Source organism: Musa acuminata, chromosome BXJ2-1, assembly GCF_036884655.1.
Source record: "Musa acuminata AAA Group cultivar baxijiao chromosome BXJ2-1, Cavendish_Baxijiao_AAA, whole genome shotgun sequence".
Classification (NCBI taxonomy): domain Eukaryota; kingdom Viridiplantae; phylum Streptophyta; class Magnoliopsida; order Zingiberales; family Musaceae; genus Musa; species Musa acuminata.
In genome coordinates, this window is record NC_088338.1 from 38,667,048 (window position 1) to 38,691,500 (window position 24,453).

The following is a 24,453-nucleotide window of genomic DNA, read 5'->3' on the forward strand; positions in this document are numbered from 1 at the left end:
CAGGACTACGCGTTTCTGCAATTCTTGAAAGGTTTGTGTTGAATCGAGGCTTTATGGGTTTGATTCTTGATGTGCTCTGTATGTGCTAGATCGTTGGTTCTTGGATTTCTTTAGGAGGGTTAAATTATCTGGTTTCTGCTGAATTGGTTTCCTTCTTCGTCCGTTTCCCCGAGTCTTGGGTTCCTTCCTCTCTCTCTTGTCTTTCTCCTAGGCCTCGTCGCATGGACGAATGGCTCTTCTCCGCTGGAGTCCTCCAATCTATATAGAGTCTTGTCGACATCCAAGAACGGAGGCCCTCGCCGCCGTCATCCAGGTGGCCGCCGCCCGTGGCCTCCTCGCCCGCCTCCCCCTTTTTCACGTTTCCAACTTCGAGTTTGAGATGGTTTCCAAGGTCGCCGACGTCTTTATTGCTAATTTCTCTTACCTTAGACAGACGATCAAATAATATGATTCCGTAGAATTTATTGCCCAAACTTGTTATAGGACTACGCGGTTCTGCATTTCTTGAAAGGTTTCTGCTGAATTGGGCTTTTATGGATTTGATTCTTGATGTGCTCTAGTGTGCTAGACCGTTGGTTCTTGGATTACTTTAGGAGAGTTGAATTACCTGAATCTTCAAAGGAGGAAAAAATTGACAAGTGGAAGTATTGGCATCATTGTATAGAGGATCATGGTATGTTATTCAAGAAATTCTTGCATTTCCATGCACTTTGGCAACATCTTCCACATTCAAACATGTACAGAAAATTATTACAAATGTTTGACCACCTTGCTTATTTGCCACTTATTGTTAAGGGTGGATTACAGGCAGGAATTTGTATCAACAGTTGATCTCCTGTGTAAGAATAGTAACTAGTGGCTACATAGTATCTAACAGTGACACTTCTGAATATTACAGTGGATTCAGTTAATAGTTAGATTACTTGGAAGCAAGAATGATGTAGGTCATGTAGCACAATTGTTTGTGTCTACAAGGAAAATTCTATGCATCAGTTTAGAACCTGATGACTGTTGATCATTTTAGTTTAGAACCTGATGACTGTTGATCATTTTAGTTTTCGTGATTGACATTAGGATGCATTAACATTTTCCAAGAACTAATTGCAAATAACAGAAAATAATTGCAAATAACATAACTGAAGCTGTTGGATTGTTTCCAAGAACTCTCAGGAACCATTTTTGGTAAGTGCAGAGTCGTTCTTATGATGAACTAAGTAATACATCTAAAATCGACCAACACTATATTGTGTTAAATTGAAAATTTGGACTAGCGACAAGATAGACTGATCAATGAAGCAGCAAATGGTATAGATGCATGAAGAACAAAACAAGCCATCGTCTCATCGAAACATCTGAGAATGCAAAATCTAGGACAGATAATGTGCAGATAACCTGAAAAATTCAGGACTCAGTTCGAAGGTTAAATCGGCTCTAGCATCAAGGTCATAAAGACAAAAATTAGAAGGATAGAGATTTAAGTAACTGTTGTATATGGTTGGGTTATTTTGGTGCTTAGGTCTTCAAATATTCTTTTAGTAATTGATGAGGAACTTTGTTATTTCAAGTGGATGTAGCTACCATGACCTCGTTGATGCAATTGGAAGAAATAGAAAATTAGTAGCAAATGGTCATATCGAAAAACAATCTTGTTGATGTTAAAGTGCTACTGTTAACTTAATTAAAGGTGTCTACAAGTTAGTAAATATTTTGTGGAGAAAAGCAAAAAAGACAATTGTTCAATTTCCATAAGGGAATTGATTTATAGGAGGTTTTTCAGCAAGATACAAAGGACTGGCTTTTGGCTGATAATTAAATTGGATCTGCACTCTTCATTAGTGTATTTTACTAACTCCTTCGTGATTAGACTATATTAAAAGATCTAACATTTTCTGATGTGTCATGGACAATTGAATCTTGCTAATACTCAATGATTATGCCTTTTAAGTGTTCTGCAAACTCATTTATCTTTAGAAAGAAAATTGGGATATGGGTAAGGGAACTTAACATGTGTAACAAGTTCAAGTAGTTAATTCATGTTTAATATATTCTATTCAGTAATAGGTTCAAACAAGTATAAAAACTTTTGCTAGATGAAGGCGAATATAATATCCAATAGAGATACGTGGTAGATGAATACTTGAAATTTTAGAACGTTTAGTTGCATCTATTTGTTGATTGGAGTATTGTGTCAATCCTCTTTCAAAGTTTTATATTAATCAAGATATCTTTTGTATCTATATGATTGTAGTAATTGTCAACATCCAGATCATTTAAATGTTCAATTTTTTCATCACTGTATTCTCTGCTAAGTGGATAACACTTCACTGGACTTATTTTTAAGGAAACATGTGGTGGAGCAGCATGCTTCATTATTAGCAACCATCCATCATTAAGTACAAAAGGATTCCCAGAAATACTGTAAGTACCATTAATTGTTTTTCATATTTATATTGATTCATTCTTTTGTTCATTGATGGTATAGGTTGGTGATTTTGTAAATTGAAGATTAAAGTGCTTATTTGCTTTGTTCTTTTATCAGATTGAACTTCACTGACAAAATATAGAAAAATCCATGAAGACTATGGTCCTCAATGAAATTGCTAAAGTATAAGATTAGTAAAACAAGGCTAGATTGGTAATATTGTTAATTGGCTACTACATTATTGTTTTGTTCTTCCTCAGAAGATGTATGATGGCAACCTCCTTATTTTTGATGGATGCTAATTTTTACTACATTATTATTTTGTTTTTCCTCATAAGATGTGGGAGGGTGACCTTCTTATTCTTGTTGAATGCTAATTTGGCACCAAGTCATCAACCAGGGTGAATAAGTTGGGAGCCAAATTACTTAAATGTAGCTTGGTTGTGTTTTCTGTATGTTCTGTCATTTGTTGTGTTGGATACAGTATGCAGAGGTATTCTTTTGTACTTTGACATTTTTTATTCATTGGGTAAAGATGAAAGGGAGCTTGATTCTTCTATATCTGATTGGTTTTACTTACTGCTTTCCTTGGTCGATGCTGAAAATCCATCTAGTTGGCTTTCTTTCTTCCTTCTAATGGTTCTGTTTGTTAGATTGTGTCCATCAAGATATTGTGTGGGACAACATCTGGATGTCTTGGCCAATAAATTTGTTTCTAATTTATGGAACTACTTTCCATCAAGATTTATGGATATCAGAATTTTGGTACAGAATTATGCTACTATAAGTTTTTGTATATGGTTTTTCATTTTTTTTCTGTTAGTGAAATATGAAAGTATTTAAAAAATACTTCAGATGCTTATCCTGTAATTGTGCCTCCTGGTTTGTGTTCCAATGTTGAAATACTCTGTCAATGTTTTAACAGAATCCAGGGGACAAGTGGTGTTGAACTTTCTGCTGGTCTCCATTGGTACTTAAAACACTGGTGTCTGATACACATATCTTGGGAGAAGACCGGTGGTCTACAGTTGTCATCTGTACCAAAAGTGGGCTCTCTTCCGCATGTTCCTTCGGCTGGTATTTTGGTACAAAGACCTGTTCCGTTGAGTTACTACCAGAATGCTGTTACATCCAGTTGTAAGTTACTTTATTATTTATTTTTTAAGTTGATTTGGCGCTCAATAGCCCCTTTAGTTTGGTCTAGAAGTCTATTAATGTGAGACTGAAGTATCTATTTTCATCTTGATAGCTATTATTTGAAATTCACTTTCTAGTTTTTATATTACTTAAAAGCTACACATAAAGTTGAAACGAGTTTAATCTAGTCTGAAAATCCAAGAAACCAACTTTGATCATGTGTATGTATGAGAGCTAGCATAATGGACATTTTTTCTTTTAGTTTCGTAAATTTTAGTGAATACTACTACAAATTATTTGAGCATCTTATGTACTTCGGTACATTATTTATCCTCAAAAGAAGGGAAATAAATGGATAGTTTCACTGTTTTTACTATGATAATAATTAAGAAAATGGTTCTTAACATTGCTTAGACACCAACTCAAACTACAGTGCAGCAATGGCACAGCTGCCTGATTGTTATTTGAACAACATAGCTATTAGTTAAAATAAAATATGAAAGATGGAACAAAGAGGTAAAATTAACGTGATTATAACCTCCATGAAGTTCCATTCTTTATACCATTCACTTCAGAGCATATAATGGAGGTTCACATTTAAAAATGAAATAGATTTTTTTGTTTGATTTTTTTGGATTAAATTTGCTGAACTGAGTGCTAATTTGCTCCACTTTCTGCTTTATACATGGTTGCTTGTCACCATCTATAAGCATATCAGACTCCATAATTTGTTATAATCTGGCCTCATGATATTTGTGCTTTCTATATGTTTCTAACTGAAATTTGGATGGGCCAGAAAATGTTTGTACTAGATGTGGATTCAGCAGCTACATAGGTGCAGATGTTACATGTACAATCATGGTGGTTGCCTCCAAGTTCTAACTAACATTTTACAATCATAAAAGTTAAACCAACTGAAACATGTGCTAAGAGATAGTCAATCTGTTAGAATGTCATAGTCCTTAAGTCCATCTAGGTCAATTAGCTATTTTTAGTGATTACATTATCTAGAATGTTTCTTCATTATGCATCTAGTAAAAAATTGTTTCGCAAAAGAAATGAGGATATGTTTAATAAATCATTAATTTCATGAATAGATTTCTCTCCACTATTAGTTGGGCAGCAGGAAGTGACATTTTCCAAGAATGGCAAGTTTGAGCCATTTGATTTATAGTCATTTCATTGTCTTTGGACCATGGAGAGTCATCATCTGTTGTATGCTTAAACTCATCTAAAATATATAGTCAGTTACCATGACATATGTTTGTTGCCATTTAGTTCCATTGCTGGTGACCTCTTGACTGCTGACTACCTGGTTATTGACCCCTCCAGCAACTAGCTACCAAGTTGTCGGTCATCAATAAATAACTATCCATAACTGTTTGGCCATCAACACGTTGTTAGATCAGTGTTGTCAATCCATTTAAATTGTCAGTTAACTTTTTTTAATGCAAATGGTGCAATTTACTTTAAACACTGAATTCTGTCATATAACAACAAGTTCAATTAGTTTATGGTTATATTTTGTAAATGCTTTCACTTCTCCAGCACTTCCTTGGTGCATTGAATGTGTGTGCATGGTGCATTTTAACTGACACATTGCATGAGCTTTTTACTACTTTGCGCTGCCCTTGTACTCGTTTTACATAATGTTGGCATGCCCTTGTGCTAATATTTGTCCATGATGGTAACATTCTAGTGTGAGTTTGTGTTGCTTGTACTTTCGATCCTTGATTTTGCTAGAACCTTTACGGTGTTTGGATAAATTGGCTAAGATATTGATGCATAGTTTATGATGTGAAATGCCAGCCGTTGGAACTGCCTCGGGTGGCATTCTAGGGGATGACACCCCAGTTGTATGCTATTTATATTTGTTTCTTCCGTGTTGTGAACTTTGTTTTTTACTGTGTTAAGATTCATATGCATGGTGGAGTTGGGAAAGATGGGAGAAGGAAATTGATTGGATGGTTCTCCAAGGGGTCAACTTACCACTTGCTTTCAATGGGCAAGAAGCCATTTGGCAGAAAGTTTTTGAGGTACAATACTTTTCTTTTTCTTCTATCAGTGTCCTTTGCTATTAGTTTGTCAAGGTATAATACCTCAATATATGTACCTTTTCTATCAAACATAGAGCAACAAATGATGTTTTGCCTGGACTGGTATGTACATAACAGTCCTGGTGTGTGAACCAGTATGTGGACTGCCCCCGTTTTGGACCAGTTCAACCTGCCCATATAAAATGTAAAAAATATGTTTGCACCTTTGCCCTAATCGTGCACGTCATGACCTCGTACACTGTTGCTCTGCACCACCTTTGCCCTAATCACATCTCAATCACAAAGGATACATCATGTGATGTCGCCACTCACCATCTCTGCGCACAGCCACCAAGCACATACACCTCTTCTCCTCTTCCTCCACTGCCTCCTTTTCTTCCTTCCTTTACTGTGCCTTCTCCTTCATCTTCACTCATACATACCAGTGTACTGGTACCGACCGGTATAGGTCTGGCTAGGGAATGATATGCATCCAGTATGCACTAGATGACGATCCTTTTTATATAGTTTGAGATGTTAGTTCCTTACGGATGCAACTTTGCATGCTGCTTTTTTGTACAAAACAATATTTTACTTCTCATCCTTATACCATAATTTTTAGCTCTCTCATCAGTCCATTGACCATTCAAGACTCTACCAACAATAGGTCAACTATGGAATACAACTCACAATGAGGAGGTTCCTTTGGTGATTTGACAGTATTTGATACTGGCTGTCAATCTAATGTCAATACCCTGAAGCAAGGTTTTAAATACCGGTCCGTACCGACGTATTGAGCTCCGCTCGGTATGGCACGTACCGGTATGTACCGTCGGTACACCAGGGTATACCGATGGTACATCCTAAAACCTTAAAAATACCTGGTATTGGTCTGTACGCCTCGGTACCGGCCTGTCATGGACAAAACTGTAAACAGGGCTTTTAATGTAAGCTTATGTATGTCCGTGTCTTTTGGCTTGTTCATGCGTTGCACAACATGCAGAGGGACAGTCGAAGGCTTAACAATCCCATTTTAGTTGAGTTTGGTGGCTGTTTTAGGCTTGTAAATAAATGTTGTGTCATGTGGACACTTGTGAGAGATATTCGGTATGTAGTGGACCATTTTGGATCCTTTGTTGTGCGACCGTTTAGAGCTTATAAAGTCTGTTTGTAATTTGCATTGGCTATGAAGTGTTTTTCGAAATGTTTGCTTGTGGATCCCGAGTGAGGCGTTTTCTTTGACCCATTTTCTCTTTTATAGGTCCTAAGGGACCATGAGAGGTTTCGGGGAGGCTGACTTTTGCGGATGGACACACAACGATGCTGCACGACTTTGACAAAACCAGCTAAGTCCATGACAGATGGTATCAGAGCGAGACAAGCACTCATAGAAACACTTGGTATGCAAACGTGGGGGTCAATGCAGCCCGCACGCGCGATCGTTTAGGGGAAAACGGGCATGGAAATGTAGGGAAAATGAGTCACTCAGAGGAGCGGACATCTGAGATTGACATTCAGAGGAATGACCAACCCTTCGCGCAAGAGGCATTACGAGGATAAGCAAGTTGGGAAGAATATGTAGCGTACAAAGGCTGAGATGGTTGAGTTTGAGCTACGACTCAATGTTGGCAACCATACTTGATGGTGATTAAGGCAAGCGAGGCACTTGGTAAAGGATGAGACTATGTAAGGTGGAATGGGTTGTTCAGTGACCGAAAGAGTTGTGCAAAGCTCGAAAAATTCGATACTCATTTAAAGGCTTGTATGCGAACGATGGAGTGTTCGTAGCCATCCTAATGTGACCGAAACTCGGCGCTATGGAGCATTGAAACTTTCTCTTCAGCATGAGAATAATACGTCTGTAGGAGGCTAAAGTGTGCAGCCAGTTCAGCATGTTGCTAGGCCTTGAGGGGTGCAGCGGGGATTGTATTGACGTGGAGTCGCAATCTAGCAAGTGCGTTTGCGGGAGGTAGAACAATGCACAATTTGTTCAACAAGGTGGAGTAGTCCAAGGGGATGGTGGTCTCCGAAACTTTCAAAGAGAAGGAAGCGAAAAGAGAAGTTGCTCCAACGGGAGAGATATTTAGGAGGGATAAGTCCCGGCTCTCCAAAGGGAGAACCATGTGTAACGGACCGGACATGTTGAGGAGTACCTCAAAAACAACTTCACAAAGCTCAACGGACCAAGTAAGCGACGAGGAGTCGTTGCATGATCTCGCTTGAAATAATGCATTGGGGAGATGCTTGCGAGATCAAGTGGGGGAGCAATCCAAGGCAACGCAAATGAAGGCACACTTGGAGTCGATATGGAGATCAGACTCAATGGAGGGCTGGCTCGTGGAATGGTGGGCGTGAGGACTATCATCAACTCAATGCAAATCGAGGAGCGGAGCAACTTGGGTGTAGCTTGGCGAAGTACCTAAGCCACATGAAGGGAGCCGACATAGAAGATGAAATATGGAGCGGAGGCACAGAGCTTTCTTTGGATAGAGGACATGAACTCTTGCAGAGGCAAGGGCGGGATTATGTCGTTCCATGGATCCCTCATTCTGATGGAGCGGGCTCATCCTGCATGGTGCCAAAGACGAAGGGAGTTTTGAGGCACATACACCTTACCTTAGAGAAGCATTTGATGGAGGCGACTCAACTTGCAAATACGAAGTTGGGTTCAAAAGGCCTTAGCACGGGGCAAGAGGATGCGGTGTACAGCGGAGATTGTGCTAGTAGGGGCAGAGGCCCAGGATCCAAACAATAGTGCACCAATTTTAGCGAAGTCGGTGGACTTCGGAAGCTACTAGGCGACGGACTGTCATAGAGCGGTGCTTCGTCTAGGTGTGACTCGAGAGCGGTGGACGAAGGTTGATTGCCAAATGAGCGAACACAATCGAAGGTGGAAAAAGCTTTGCGATGTGTTGGCAAAGGCCACACATGGAGGGATCACAATTCGAGTTCTTCCCACAAGGATCAGAATGCAATGGAGATGTCACCGGGAGGCGACATGGTGCAGCGGATCGTGGTGGAACAGTTCGTGGCAATGCGATACACACGATATAATCCCGTGAGAGACTATCTCATATGGAGGTATGATCGGGAGCTATTGGGAGCTCCACTTCGGTGAACAACACGATGACAAGAAGGGCTATGGATTCAAGGAGTGAAGGCCATGGTACCGTAGAGGCGGGTCTTCCGTGCGTGTATCGAATTTTATATCGGATGAAAGCCTTGGTCATTAGCATTTGGGGCTGTGTACTACCAAGAGAAAAGTTCGAATGTAAGTACCAGTGAGTCCCATGGGAGGGACTTGATCATGCAGAGGTATGATCGGAGCGGTTGGAGAGTTGGACTGCTCTAGAGCTCATATTCGCTTAAGGGAGCCCGGCAAGTTAGAGGACAAGGCTGAGTAAGCGAACATTGCTATTAAGGAAGCTAAGGAAAATAGAATCGGTGCGAACCCTGCAACATGATGGCAGAGGCCATGAATGAGAGTTGTAGTCTGTCTTTCCATCGACCAAGGGGAACTACTTGGAGAACACAGAGATGTTGAAGCAAGGGGTCGAAAGGGGCGAGGAAGCGACGACGAGTTCAAAGAGACTTAGCTACCTAAAACCAAGTATCAGTTAGAATGAAGGTGAACTCGGAGGAATGCCACAGAGGTAGATCTATCGATCGTGAAGAAAGAGATGTAGATGTAAGGCGACGGATAGTAGGGCCATGGACATGACAGCGCCATGGTACCGTAGCAGCTGGACTTCCGTGAAGTTCTCGATCTCTTGCTCTCATGGAGGGAGAGCGTATGGTCGTGAAAGGGGCCGAGGAGGTGGAGCATGCGGAGACAAACTCCAAGTACCAAGATAAGGTTGAAGGGCAAAGGCCAAGGAACTTTGTAAGACCGGTGTCAACGAGCTTCTCATCAAGATAGTTGAAAGTGGAGGACTTCGGGTCGATACAAGAGTAGACGACCAAGGAACGAAGCAGGCAGTACACGGTGCTGTACCTTTGCTACTCAGTGGAGTAGGCGACTGTTGATGGAGAAGACGGTACAATCCCAGAGGCGACCAATACTATTAAAGACTTACTCCAAGTTGGGGTGTAAACTTCCTGCATTCCAGAAGTTCGATGGCATTGAGAAGGTGAATCATAGTAACTAACTCAACGCAAGGAGTGCAAACACTTCAAGTGCTTCAGAAGTGTGAGCAAAGAGCAGGTGAAGGTCAGTAACCAGCTCGATGCATGGAGTACAACCCTTGAGGAGCCGGGCGAAGTCAAATAACCTTTGCCTTCTCAACTCTTAAGAGAATGACCGAAACCGAGTACCCCAATTCTCTTAGCTATCGAGCAGAGGAGCTCTGCATATGTTCAAAGCCCCTTCGAAGAAACAAAATGGAAGACAATAGTTGTCAAATCCTCACCAATAGTGATCAGTGCTACTGAGAGTAGATTATCCGTTTCATTTCCCAAGAGAGTGCCAATCGAAAGCAGAAGTGATGCGAACCTACTTGGAAGTGACAACTAAGTGAAAGAAGAGTCGATGGGCAAAATTTGTAGAGGAAGGACCCGAAAACTTTAAAAGTTTGCGAGGCGATGCTCGTTAAAGCTTCAACAAGCATCCACCCAGTTTAACCAACATGAGGCATTTGAGAGACTGAAGCATAGTAAGGATGGTCTTTTCCTTCATATGAAGGATCCGCAAGAACCAACAGGGATCGACACAACTCAGCCAACCACACACTAGAGTTAGAGTCATTGGCGAGTTGAAGCAGTATGGCGGATCAAAAGTTCGACTACTTAACAACAGCAGCGGAAAGCAGCTGGGAGCCAAGAGATGCATTGCTGTTGGAGCAAAAAATTAAAGACTCAGTAAAGGCAAGGAGTTGTACTGTGTTAGGACTCTAGCTAGGAGAGTCCTAATTGAGAGGGACATTCATGTAAAACCTACCTAAGCCGACCCCTATTAAAGAGGTGAAGAGGCCGGCTAGGGTTAGGAGGTTGTTTCTTAGAGAAGAATTAGGAGTTGTAAAGGAATAGGAGTTTTGAGTAGAAGTCCTATTAGGAATTGGTTAGAAGTAGGAGTCTTGAGTAGGAGTCCTATTAGGAGTTAGGGTTTAAAAACCCTATAAATAGCCATGTATTCTTCATCTTTTGATAAGCAATAGATGAACCTTTTCTGCAGCCTTTGAGCAGCAACTTGGAGGGAGGAACCCGTATAGAGTTCCAAGGAGGCCGATCCCCTAAAGAGATCAATCCCAAGTTTAGAATCTGCAAGGGTTCTAACATAGTGTCGGCAAAGGCTTCGACGAGGACGTCGAAGGAATAAGTGGGGGAGAATGTCACGGACAAAACTGTAAACAAGACTTTTAATGTAATGCTTATGTATGTCCGTGTCTTTTGGTTTGTTCATGCGTTGCACAATATGTAGAGGGACAATCGAAGGCTTAACAACCCCATTTTAGTTGGGTTTGGTAGTCGTTTTAGGCTTGTAAATAAAGGTTGTGTAATGTGGACACTTATGAGAGATGTTCGGTCTGTAGTGGACTATTTTGGATCCTTTATTGTGGGACCGTTCAGAGCTTGTAAAGTCTGTTTGTAATTTGCATTAACTATGAAGTGTTTTCCGAAATGTTTGCTTGTGGATCCCGAGTGAGGCGCTTTCTCTAACCCGTTTTCTCTTTTGTAGGTCCTAAGGGATCATGGGAGGTTTCGGGGAGACTGACCTTTGCGGACGGACACGCAACGGTGCCGCACGACTTAGGCAAAACCAGCTAAGTCCGTGACAGGTCGGTATGCCTCGGTACCGATCAAAACATTGGTACCGCCCGGTAGAGGGTGGTCTGCATACCGATATCTTCTTGGACCGGTATATACCGCCTGTATCGGGCGGTACATATTGAAATTGAGAACCCTGCTCTGAAGTTAGTTTTCCCATTCTACCTATAATACTTCTAGGAAAGAGATTTTCCCTAAAACCTAATAAGCTAGTTAGCATGAAAAAGTAATTATCACACTGATTGTCATTTATCAATTCTTTTCTTGTGCGATCACTGAGCAAGAAGCTGAAACTCTAGATATTAGAGTCTAGAAGTTTACATAGGGAGCAGTTTTGACAAAATAGTGAACAGAAAATCCCTGAATGTGAACCTCTTGTTGTTTTAATAATTATATGCTTGGTGATCTTACTACATGGTATATAGGCAACTCCCTTATAATTTCACAAGCTTCATATGGTTTAATACTTAAAAAAAAAATAAAAACTTCATTGCAAATAATTTCTCCTTGTGATACTCAGCTTGACATGGATAGGATGATATCAATTATTCTTTAATCTCTTCATGTGCTTTTTATTTTGTTATTTTGCTACTTGGTTATTGATGACATGTGATCATCTCTAATCATTTAACCACAAAAGGATACATTTACAATTTATGTTACCATGAATTCCATTAGATGATATTACCTACTTAAGTTTTGTACGAGTTCTTTGTTGTTTGTCTGCATAGTGATTATCAAGATTTGTCACATTGCTCTAGCAGGAAATTGGAATTATTATTAATTTTTAAACAGTCTTCCTACTTTTTTTTAGAGGTATAATATCAGCCGTAGAGATCTGGATGATTTTTTCGGGGGGCCTGCATTTCTTTCATGGTCACGTATGGGAAACTTGCATGGGTGAGTTTACTATTTTGTTTAATTTTAGTTTCAGTACATAGTAGAAATGGATTATATACATGGTTTTGATTGGTAATCAAATGTTGTGCAAAATTTATAAGCTTGACCACATACTAATTTAAATTCCTTTATTCTGTATTCTTTTGCTGTGCTTGATACTAGATGGGGTGGACCCTTGCCTCAAAGTTGGCTTGATGATCAACTTGTTCTTCAGAAGAAAATTCTTGCTAGGATGTACTCGTTTGGAATGACTCCGGGTATTTTTAGAAGAAGATTTAAATTCAATCCTCTATATTTGTAGGCATCCTTAAGATCATAATCTTGCATGATAAATAGATACATTTTGAATCTTAGTAAGTTCTCTTAATATAATATTTTAGGTTGGTAACGTCCTTAAGATCACAATCTTGCACAATTAACGAATACATTTTGATTCTAAAAAGTTATATATCTATTTATTGAGAAAAAATTGTTTGCATCACATCTTCGATTATTTTTCATTGTAATGTGAAGTTTATATGTTTAGATTACTTTGTGGTTGATGCTTATAAATAGCTAAGGTTTTATAACATATTGCGTGATACATGTGACAGACTGCATTAGTTGAGGTTTGGAAATTGAGTGTATGCCCTTCTCTCATATACACGAGGCTGTTTCTCATGACTGTATAATAACTCTTAACATTGGAATAAATGAGATTAATGTCATGCCCTGCTGCAACTTTACTCACAAAGCCAAGCTGTATTGGACAGGTTAATGTCCATATAATTTTATACAAACAAGTAAACAAATAAAAAATTTATTTATTTTCATTTATTGTCTCAAAATATTTGAGGATAACACTTAATTTGAGTTCAAAACCAATCATATGAACTAAACAAAGTACTATTGTATGACATAAATTCTATTGTATCCTGTCTCAGTTAATTTTACTAAGTCTGTAGCAGAATGAAATGGTATTATAAACAGCATAATTAGCATAGTAATTTGGTACGGAATGTACCAATTGCAAAATTACATAAAGACAAGGGGAATAGATTTGAAGGTATATTTTGAGAATTGCGACAACAAATATAACGTTGTTTTCACTTGTTCATATTACTTATGCCTTCTTACATGCTAGTGGGATTGGCAACATAAGTTGATTACTGGAGTCATCAATGGTGTAATGTTGACACCCAGGAATGAACAACAATAAGACAAGGGAAGAGGACATAATTCAAACTCTCTATTTGGTTAACACAAAGTGCTATAGGAACAATCCTTAAATTGGTTTTTTACTAACTAAGGATTGTTTATTGGAAATAACTAGTAATAATGGATATAATAAAATCGTGACTATCTTGATGGTGTTGAGATGTGCCTTGGTGAATGGATATTTAAATTATACAAATATATTAATGATTCAATGGTTCAATGATGATATTGCCACTACTGACTATTTTAACAGAATAGTTAGTGACTAAATTCTAATATTTATTTAATAAGTAATTTGTTTATGATATAGAGTTTATTGATTTGTCTTATCTTAATTTTGTTAATTTTTATAAGAAGATTAGGAAGAAATTTAAAATTTACATTATATTAAATGACGTTCAAGATACTTACACATAGAGTCGAACCGGAGATCCATCAATTGTGCAACAATGCACTAACCATTAGGATGTCAAATCGGAGATCTATCAATTGTGCAATAACGCACTAACCATTAGGATGTCTCAATAGAGCCTCTTGGTCTGAGCTCATGAAGAAAACAAGTCAGTGTGTTGATAACTTTCAATAAAATAATTTGTGCTTTGGACAATCTTTTTCATTTGAAATATCAGGTAAATTTGCATTTGATCACTATTTGATTCAGGTTTTAGAAATCCTCTTATGTGCTAGTGATGGGCTGAAGCAACCTCAAGAATTTTGGCTAGTACTATTACATATTTATATGAAAATGAAGGCCAAACAAGCCTTTATGTTTGGATACCATCTTGATTTAAGCTGTACAACTTTTTTCTTTCTACCATTCCTTCTTTATCCTTTTGCCTAATAGTAAAGCATTGGTGAGCATGGTTTGATGTACTGCCTAAAAGCGTACTAAATGAGCGGTACATATTGCTGATTGGTACGTGGACTAACCATTTTCGGATGGTACAAGATGAGCATTGGTGAGATGGTTTGACATACCAGCTGAAAGGGTACAAGACGAGTGGTATGTATCAGTTCGCCTATTGATTGTACACTACAAGGGGGGTGTACCGGATGGTATGCCTCATGTATCACTTGATATGGTCACCATTACTGATCAATACGGGTTGGTAACAATTGGATTTCAATGGTACCAATTAACATTTGGGTTAAATCAGTTCCAATAGTTAGTTCGATCGTTGTGTCACGAACGATCATCGCGCACTTGAAACAACTTCGTTCAACGAACCGTCCGTCGTTTTTGCATACTTGTACAGAGACATGGCAGCCTGTTTTGCCTTGGTTTTGTATGTTTTTCTTGTAAAAAAATACATGTTCGAACAGGTTGCAGTGCTACAGTGCAACTGCTCACTGCGCCGGGCCAAAAAGCCCCAAAATGGCTCCGTTTTCGTGTGCCGCGGGCTGTTTTCTGCAGCCCGCTGCAGCGCTAAAAAACGTTAGCCATCTCAGCACCCTGGAACCCCTCGGGTGGCATAGGGCTGGATGGGGCTTCGATATATTGTCGAGCGTTGAAAAATCTTCACAAGTTCGCACGTTAACTTGACGGGAACTTGCCTTCGCGCTCGGCACCCGGTGAACAGTTGTTTGTGGACTTGCAACTGTTCGTTCTACCTTCTAAAGTCCTTGTTTTCTCCTTCCTCTCTTTTCTCTCTTGCACTCAAGGTGCTTGCTGAATTGCTTGTAAAGCTTCCCTCTTCGCGAGACGCCGGGACTTGTCCGTCGCTCATTTTCAATCTAATCAACTTTCTGTTTTACAGGTCCTTCGGGACTTGTACGAGGTTGCAACTAGGCTGAACCTTTGTGGACGCATGTGTCGTGAGGGCGCCTCACGACTTAGGCAATCCCAGCTAAGTTCGAGAAGTTGGTGCAAGGGTATGTCGCGACTTAGGTAACTCAAGCTAAGTTCGCGACTTGGTCACAAGGGTGCCTCACGACTTAGGCAATTCCAGCTAAGTCCGTGACATTGTGGTATCAGAGCGGGCAAGCAATTCGAGCAAGTAGCGAAGGAACTTCACAATTTCTCCATGACAAAGCATCGTGGCGAATCAAGCAAGACGGGGCAAGCCGGACCTTTGCCCCAAGTAGCCGTAGGTGGGCTGTAAGTGCATACTCTCTCTTATGCTGTTGGAGCCGTTCAGGAGGAGCGTGACAACGAACATGATGAGCGAGAAGTTGGCTACTCTCCGCGAGCGGAGGAGGCGCAATCTGGAGCGCCAATTAGGAAAAAGAGCCATAATGTCACGAACGGTCATCGCGCACTCTCAATAACTTCGTTTAACGAATCGTTCGTCGCCTTTGCATACTTGAACAAAGACATGGCAGCCTGTTTTGTCTTGGTTTTGTGTGTTTTTGCTTGTAAAAATACATGTTCGAACAGGTTGCAGCGCAGAGTGCGATCGCTCATCGTGCTGGGTCAAAAAGCCCCAAAATGGCTCCGTTTTCGCATGCCACAAGCTGTTTTCTGCAGCTCGTTGTAGCGCGCAAAATGTCAGCCATCTTAGCACCCTGGAACCCCCCGGGTGGCATAGGGCTGGATGGGGCTTCGGTATATTGTCGGGCATTGAAAAATCTTCACAAGTTCGCACGTTGACTTGACGGGAACTTGCCTTCGCACTCGGCACCTGGTGAGCAGTTGTTTGTGGACTTGCGACTGTTCGTTCTACCTTCTAAAGTCCTTGGTTTCCTCCTTTCTCTCTTTTCTTCTGTGCACACAAGGTGCTTGCTGAATTGCTTGTAAAGCTTCCCTCTTTACGAGACGTCGGGACTTGTCCGTCGCTCATTTTCAATCTAATCAACTTTTTGTTTTACAGGTCCTTTGAGACCTGTACGAGGTTGCAACGAGGCTGAACCTTTGCGGATGCATATGTCGCAAGGACGCCTCAAGACTTAGGCAATCCCAGCTAAGTCCGAGAAGTTGCTGCAAGGGTGTGTCGTGACTTATGCAACTCAAGCTAAGTTCGCGTCTTGGCCGCAAGGGTGCCTCACGACTTGGGCAATTCTAGCTAAGTCCGTGACATTGTAGTATCAGAGCAGGCAAGCAATTCGAGCAAGCAGCGAAGGAACTTTGCAATTTCGCCATGGCAAAGCATCGGGGCGAATCAAGCAAGGTGGGGCAAGCCGGACCTTTACCCCAAGCAGCCGCAGGTGGGCTACAAATGCAAACTCGCTCTCATGTCGTTGGAGCCACTTTGGAGGATCGTGGCAGCGAACATGATGAGCGAGAAATTGGCTACTCTCCGCGAGCGGAGGAGGCGCAATCTAGAGCGCCAACCGGGAAGAAGAGCCATAAGGAGAGACTCACAACGGTGGAAACCCTCTTGGATGTTCTTGAAGCGAGCTTGGAGGAACTCTACCAAGGCCAGCGAAGGCTTCTTGGGGTAGAGAGCTCACAAGAAGAAGCTGAATCCTGAATCGACAAGGTTGAGGCCCTAGTCGATCGATTGACGGATGATACTAAAGACTCCATGCAACATTTGTATGAAGTCGTGGCGGATCTCACTTCTAAAGTGACAGCACTCACTAGGGCACTAAATGTGGGAGGGAGAAACACTCGCGTTGCACCGCCACAAAATCTAAGGGCACCTGAGCCTCATTGCTATGGAGGTACTAGGGATGCAAAAGAGCTCGAGAATTTCTTCTTTGACATGGAATAGTATTTTCGAGCTACAAGGCCTGATTTTGAAGATACCAAAGTTTCAAAAACAACTATGTATCTGAACGAGGATGCAAAACTTTGGTGGCGAACCCGCTAGGAGGAGATCTAACATAGGTCGGTGTCAGGTGGACACATGGGAGGACTTGAAGCAGGAGTTGAGAATTCTGTTTCTATCTGAAAACACAGAGTTCGTCGCAAGGAGGAAACTAAGACAACTCCGTCAAAGTACTTCCATTCGAGACTACGTGAAGTAATTTTCTGCACAAATGCTGGACATACAGGACATGTCTGAAAAGCAAGGTTCGCAATACCGTACCGTACCGGTATTTCGACCTGGGCTAGGTACCAGTACGGTACGGTGTACCGAGCACTGTAGCACTACTACAGTGCAGTGCTACAGTGTACTGGTGCACTGTAGCACTGTACTGCTACAGTGCACTACAACAGTACACTGTATTGCTACAGTGCACTGTACTGCTACAGTGCGAACCGGTACCGGGCGGTCCGTGTACCGCTGGCCTGTCGGACCGGTACGTACCGCCCGTACCGGGCGGTACGATTCGGTACGACAGACATTGTTGAAAAGGATAAACTGTTCAGCTTCCTCGATGGTTTGAAGCCTTGGGCTCAACAAGAACTGCATCGAAGGAATGTCACTGATATGATCGGGGCAATTGCTGTCGCAGAAAGGCTCACCGATTTTGTTACCTCTGAGGACCCGGGAAAAAGGAAATAATCTTCAGGAAATCGCCCTTCAAAATATTCTCAAGGGAAAGAGCCCAAGGGCGAACAAAGGAAGAAGAGTTCCCACAAAGGGCCAAGCTCAAAAGGCAAGCCCCTGAAGATTGGCGGATGCTTCTTGTGCGGAGGGCCGTACATGGTGAGGGAGTGCCCACAGAAACAGACACTCAATGCTTTAACAGCTTTCATCCATCCCCCCAAATCGGACAAGGGCAAAGTCGTCGCCCTCAGTTCAAGTAGTTCAGAATCTAGTAGCGACGATGAGGAGTCGCAAGGTCCCCGAATGGGAGCAATGCATTTGTTGAATGCATTACGGGGTCAAGTGGGGGTGAACATGAAGTCAAAGCCATTGAAAGCAGGGAATAACGAGCTGATGTATGTGGACATTAAGCTCAATGGCCAAACAACCCGTGCAATGGTGGACACGGGCGCTACCCATAACTTTATTGCTGATCGAGAAGCAAAGCGACTTGGACTGATCTTGGAGAAAAACCTAAGTCGGATGAAGGCGGTGAACTCGAAGGCTAAGCGGATCTCCGGGTTGGCAAAGGGAGTTCCCATTAAGATCGGAACATGGAGCGGGAGCACAAACATGATGGTGGTGCCACTGGACGACTTCCAAGTGATTCTTCGGATGGAGTTTATGCACGCAGCAAAGTTAGTGCCAATGCCATTCCTAAACTCTCTATGTATGATGGGAGGTAACGACCCCTGTGTGGTTACCGTCTCTCGGAGAGGAACCAAGGAACCCCACTAGATTTCGGCATTACAACTGAAGAAAGGGGTACGAAAAGGTGAATTAACATTCGTGGCCGCTATGAAGCTAGAGACACTCGACGAGAAGGCTATTCATGAACCTGCTATGGTGGCTAACGTCCTGAAGGAGTTCACAGACGTTATGCCACCTGAGTTGGCGAAGACTCTACCGCCACGCAGAGGTGTGGATCATTATATCGAGTTGGAGCCAAGAGTGAAGCCTCCAGCGAGACCACCCTACCGCATACCCCCTCCAGAGTTGGCAGAGCTCAGAAAGCAGTTATGTGAACTGCTAAGCGGTGGTCTCATCCGCAATTCTAGAGCACCATTCGGAGCTCCAGTTCTCTTCCAAAAGAAAAAAGATGGGAGCTTTCGACTATGCGTCGATTATCGAGCCCTCAATAAAGTGATGGTGAAGAACAAGTATCCCATCCCACTCATTGCGGACTTATTCGATCAATTAGGCAAAGCCAAGTATTTCTATAAACTCGACCTCCGGTCGGGGTACTGGCAGGTGCGCATTGCTGTAGGCGACAAAGCGAAGACTACCTGCGTGACCAGGTATGGAGCGTTTGAGTTCTTGGTGATGCCTTTTGGCTTAACCAACGGTCCGGCCACGTTCTGCACTCTTATGAACCAACTATTCAAAGAGTATTTGGATAAGTTCGTGGTCGTCTACTTGGACGATATCGTCGTCTACAGCCAAACGCTGGCGGAGTATGTCGAGCACCTTCGGATAATTTTCAAGGTTCTTAGGGAAAATACTTTGTTTGTGAAAATGAAGAAGTGCTACTTTGCTCAAACATAGATCTTATTCTTGGGGCATCAAATCGGTGATGGCTCCATTCAAATGGACAAATCGAAGGTGCAAGCTGTTGCGGAATGGTGAACTGTAAAGAAGGTGTCAGATTTAAGATCCATCCTTGGATTCGTTAACTGCTATCGACGCTTCTCAGTGGGGTATGTGAAGCATGCAACTCCATTGACGTAGTTGCTGAAGGAGCAGCCTTGGAGGTGGTCTGATAAATGTGAAGCTGCGTTCCAAGATCTGAAGGCTGCTGTGTTGGAAGAACCGGTGCTCAAATTGCCGGACTATGGGGAGCCCTTCGAAGTCCATACAAATGCTTCAGACTTTGCTATTGGGGGAGTACTCATGCAGGAGGGTCATCTGGTGGCCTATGAGAGCCGTAAGCTCAACGAGACCGAGCAGCGGTATCCGGTGCACGAGAAGGAGATGACAGCGGTGGTCCGCTGTCTATGAGTTTGGCGACACTACCTTCTTGGATCACGATTTGTGCTGAGGACAAACAACATCGCTTTGAGCTATTTCCAAACTCAGAAGAAACTCTCCCTAAAGCAAGCACGATGGTAGGACTTCCTGGTTGAGTTTGATATGGCAATGAAGTACAAGACCGGAAAGGCAAATGTCGTGGTCGATGCATTGAGTCGGAAAGTGGAGCATGTGAATGCCGTACAATTGGAGGGCAGAGGCCAAGCATGTCAGTTGCATTCCAACTTCCTTTCCAGGATCATGGATGGACTGTACAGTGATCCCCAAGCAGTAACCTTGATGCAGCTCATCAAAGAAGGCAAGGCACGACGATTTTAGGTCCAGGAGGGACTCGTTTACAAAAAAGGGAATCGGGTTTATGTCCCTCGAGTGGACAATTTGAGGCGTGAGCTCTTAAGGGAGTGTCACGATTCTCTTTGGGCTGGACATCTGGGCACTCACAGAACCTTGGCTCTCGTAGAGAGGGCCTTCTACTGGCCGAAGATGGGGACTGATGTGGAGGAATATGTTTGAACGTGCCTCACTTGCCAACAAGACAAGATGGAGTAACGGAAGCCTGTGGGACTTTTGGAGCTGTTGACCGTACCAAAAAGACTGTGGTGTCACGGACTTAGCTGTTTTTGCCTAAGTTGTGCGGCACCCTTGCATGTCCGTCCGCAAAGGTCAGCCTCCCCGAAGCCTCCCATGGTCCCTTAGGACCTACAAATGAGAAAACGCATTAGAGAAAACGCCTCACTCGGGATCCACAAGCAAACATTTCCGAAAACACTTTATAGACAATGCAAATTACAAATAGACTTTACAAGCTCTAAACAGTTGCACAACAAAGGGTCAAAATGGTCAATTACAGATCGAAAATCTCTCACAAGTGTCCATATGACACAACCTTTATTTACAAGCCTAAAGCGGCCACGAAACCCAACTAAAATGGGACTATTAAACCTTCGACCGTCCCTCTACATGCTGTTCAAAGCATGAATAAACAGAAAGACACGAACATACACAAGTATTACATCAAACATTCTATTTAGAACTTTGTTCGTGACATTCTCTCCCACTTATTCTTTCGACGTCCTCGTCGAAGCCTTTGCCGACACTGCAACTGCTCGCCTTTGCTGAGTCTTCAATCTTATGCTCCAGCTGCAATGTGCCTCTTGGCTCCCAACTGCTCTCCGCTGCTGTTTTTGAGTAGTCGAACCTTTGATCCGCCATATTGCTTCAACTCGCCAATGACTCTAACTCTAGTGTGGGGTTGGTTGAGTTATGTTGATCCCTGTTGGTTCTTGCGGATCCTTCAGATGAAGGAAAAGACTATACTTACTATGCGTCAGTCTCTCAAATGCCTCATGCTGCTTGAACTGGGGGGATGCTTGTTGGAGCTTTAACGAGCATCGCCTCGCAAACTTATGAAGTTTTGGGTCCTTCCACCACAAAATTTGTCCATTGACTCTTCTTTCACTTAGTTGTCACTTCCAAGTAGGTTCGCATCACTTCTGCTTTCGATTGGCATTTCGTTGGGAAATGAAGCGGACAATCTACTCTCAGTAGCATTGATCACCGTTGGTGAGGATTTGACAACTATTATCTTCCATTATCTTCGAAGGGTCTTTGAACCTGTGCAGAGCTCCTCTGCTGGATAGATAAGAGAATTGGGGTACTCGGTTTCGCCCTTTCTCTTAAGAGTTGAGAAGGCAAAAGTTACTTGACTTCGCCCGCCTCCTCGAGGTTGTACTCAATGCATCTAGCTGGTTACTGGCTTTCGCCTGCTCTTTGCTCACACTTCTGAAGCACTTGAAGTGTTTGCACTCCTTGCGTTGACTTAGTTACTGTGATTCACCTTCTCAATGCCATCGAACTTCTGGAATGCAGGAAGTTTTCACCCCAACTTGGAGTAAGTCTCTAGTAGTTTTAGTTGCCTATGGGATTGTACTGTCTTCTCCATCAACCCGGCCGCCTACTCCACTGAGTAGCAAAGGTACAACACCACGTACTGCCTGCTTCGTTCCTTGGTCGTGCACTCTTGCATGACCCAAAGTCCTTCACTTTCGGCTATCTTGATGAGAAGCTTGTTGACACCGGTCTTACGAAGTTCCTTGACCTCCGCCCTTCAACCTTGTCTCGGTACTTAGAGTTTGCCTCTGCATGCTCCAACTCCCAGGCCCCTTTCATGACCAAGCGCTCTCCTTCCATGAGAGCAAGGGATTAATGACTTTCATGGAAGTCCCGCCTCTACGGTACCATGGCGCTGCCATGCCCATAGCCCTACTATCCGTTGCCTCGCATCTGCATCCCTTTTCTTCACGATCAGTAGATATGTCTATGTGGCACTCCTCCGAGTCCACCTCCATTCTAACTGATGCTTGATTTTGGGTAGCTAAGTCCCTCTGGACTCGTCGTCGCTTCCTCGCCCCTTTCGACCCTCTGTTTTAACACCTCTGTGTTCTCCAAGCAGCTTCCTTTGGTCGATGGAAAGATAGACTGCAACTCCCATGCATGGCCTCTGCCATCACGTTGTAGGATTTGCACCGATTCTGTTCTCCTTAGCTTCCTTGGTAGCAACGTTCGCTTACTCGACCTTGTCCTCTGACTTGCCGGGCTCCGTTAAGCGAATATGGGCTCTGGAGTAGTCCAGCTCTCCAACTGCTTCGATCATACCTCTGCATTATCAAGTCCCTCCCATGGGACTCACTGGTACTTGCATTAGAACTTTTTCCTTGGTGTAACACAGCCCCCATATGCTGATGACCAAGGCTTTCATCCGATGCAAAATTCGATACACGCACGGAAGATCCGCCTCTGCGGTACCATGACCTTCACTCCTTGAATCCATAGCCCTTCTTGCCGTCGTGTTGTTCACCGAAGTGGAGCTTCCAGTAGCTCCCGATCATACCTCCGTATGATCTAGTCCCTCACGGGACTATGTCGTGTGTATCGCATTGTCACAAACTATTCCACCACGATTCGCTGCACCATGTCGTCTCCTGGTGACATCTCCATTGCATTCTGATCCTTGTGGGATGAACTCGAATTGTGATCCCTCCATGTGTGGCCTCTGCCAATACATCGTAGGGTCTCCTTCAACTTTGATTTTGTTCGCTCCTTTGGCAATCGACCTTCATCCACCCACTCTTGGGTCGCACCTAGATGAAGCACTGCTCTAGGACAGTCCGTCGCCTAGTAGCTCCCGAAGTCTATCGACTTCGCTGAAAATGGTGCACCATTGTCTGGATCCTGGGCCTCTGCCCCTACCAGCACAATCTCCGCTGCGCACCGCTTCCTTTATGACAACTTGAATGGCAACACTGTGGCATATTCTTCAAGAGTACCCGCCTCCGCGTCCTCTTGCCCTGTGCCAAGTTTTTCTGAACCCAACTTCGCCTCCGCAAGTTGAGTCGTCTTAGTTCCTCTAACAAATGCTTCTCCGAGATAAGGTGCATGTGCCCAGAAGCTCCCTTCGTCTTTGGCACAATGCAAGATGAGTCCGCTCCGTCAGAATGAAGGACCCATGGAACAACATGATCTTGCTCTTGTCTCTGCAAGAGTTCATGTCCTTAACCTCTGTCCAAGGAAAGCACTATGCCTTCGCTCCATGCTCCATCCTCTACGCCGGCTCCCTTCATGCGGCTTGGGTACTTTGACAAGTTACACCCAAGTTGCTTCACTTCTCGTTTTTGCATTGAGTTGATGGTGGCCCTCGTGCCCACCATTCCACGGGTCAGCCCTCCCTTGAGTCCGATATCTATATCGACTTCAAGTGTGCCTTCATTTGTGTTGCTTTGAGTTGCTCCCCCACTTGATCTCGCAATGCATCCTCCAATGCATTCTCTCAAGCGAGATCATGCGACGACTCCTCGCCGCTTGCTCGGTCCATTAAGCTTCGTGGAGTTGTTGTTTGTTGAGGTACTCTTCCTCAACATGTGCAGTCTGTTGCACATGATTCTCCCTCTGGAGAGCCGAGAATTATCCCTCTTGGATATCTATCCCATTGGAGCAACATCTCTCTTCGTTTCGGAGACCACCATCCCCTTGGACTACTCCGATTTGCTGAACAAACTGTGCATTGTTCTGCCTCCTGCAAACGCACTTGCTAGATTGCGACTCCACGTCAATACAGCCCCCGCTGCACCACTCAAGGCCTAGCAACATGCTGAACTCGCTGCATAATTCAGCCTCCTACGGACGTATCCTTCACATGCCGAAGAGAGTTTCAATGCTCCATGGCGCCGAGTTTCAATCGCCTTGGGATGGCCACGAACATTCCATCGTCCGCATACAAGCCCTTGCATGAGAACCGAATTCTTTGAGTTAGCAATTCTCCTCACCTCTGTGAGCTTTGCACAACTCTTTCGGTCGTTGAGCAATTCATTCCACCTTGCATGGTCTCATCCTTTACCAAGCGCCTCGCTTGCCTTGAGCACCATCAAGTATAGTTGTCAACGTTGAGCCGTAGCTCAAACTAAGCCATCCTAACCTTTGTGTGCTCTGCATTCTTCCCAGCTTGCTTGTCCTCGTGGTGCCTCTTGCACAAAGGGTTGGCTATTCGTCTGAATGTCAC

The 24,453-nt window shown here is 43.2% G+C and overlaps 1 protein-coding gene across 4 annotated transcripts in view; it reads left to right on the forward strand.

Moving 5' to 3' along the window:
* Positions 1-24,453, forward strand: part of LOC104000580 (alpha-N-acetylglucosaminidase-like) — a 76,241-nt gene that overhangs the window by 403 nt on the left and 51,385 nt on the right. For 2 of the 4 annotated variants that reach the window (XM_065094005.1, XM_065094006.1), the window contains exons 2-6: positions 2,342-2,418; positions 3,348-3,559; positions 5,474-5,595; positions 12,173-12,258; positions 12,421-12,515. In XM_065094005.1, the coding sequence (XP_064950077.1) occupies positions 2,342-2,418; positions 3,348-3,559; positions 5,474-5,595; positions 12,173-12,258; positions 12,421-12,515 (592 nt within the window). Of the gene's footprint in view, positions 1-3; positions 32-560; positions 674-2,341; positions 2,419-3,347; positions 3,560-5,473; positions 5,596-12,172; positions 12,259-12,420; positions 12,516-24,453 lie in introns of all 4 variants that reach the window. The other 2 variants (XM_065094008.1, XM_065094009.1) reach the window with 2 other exon arrangements.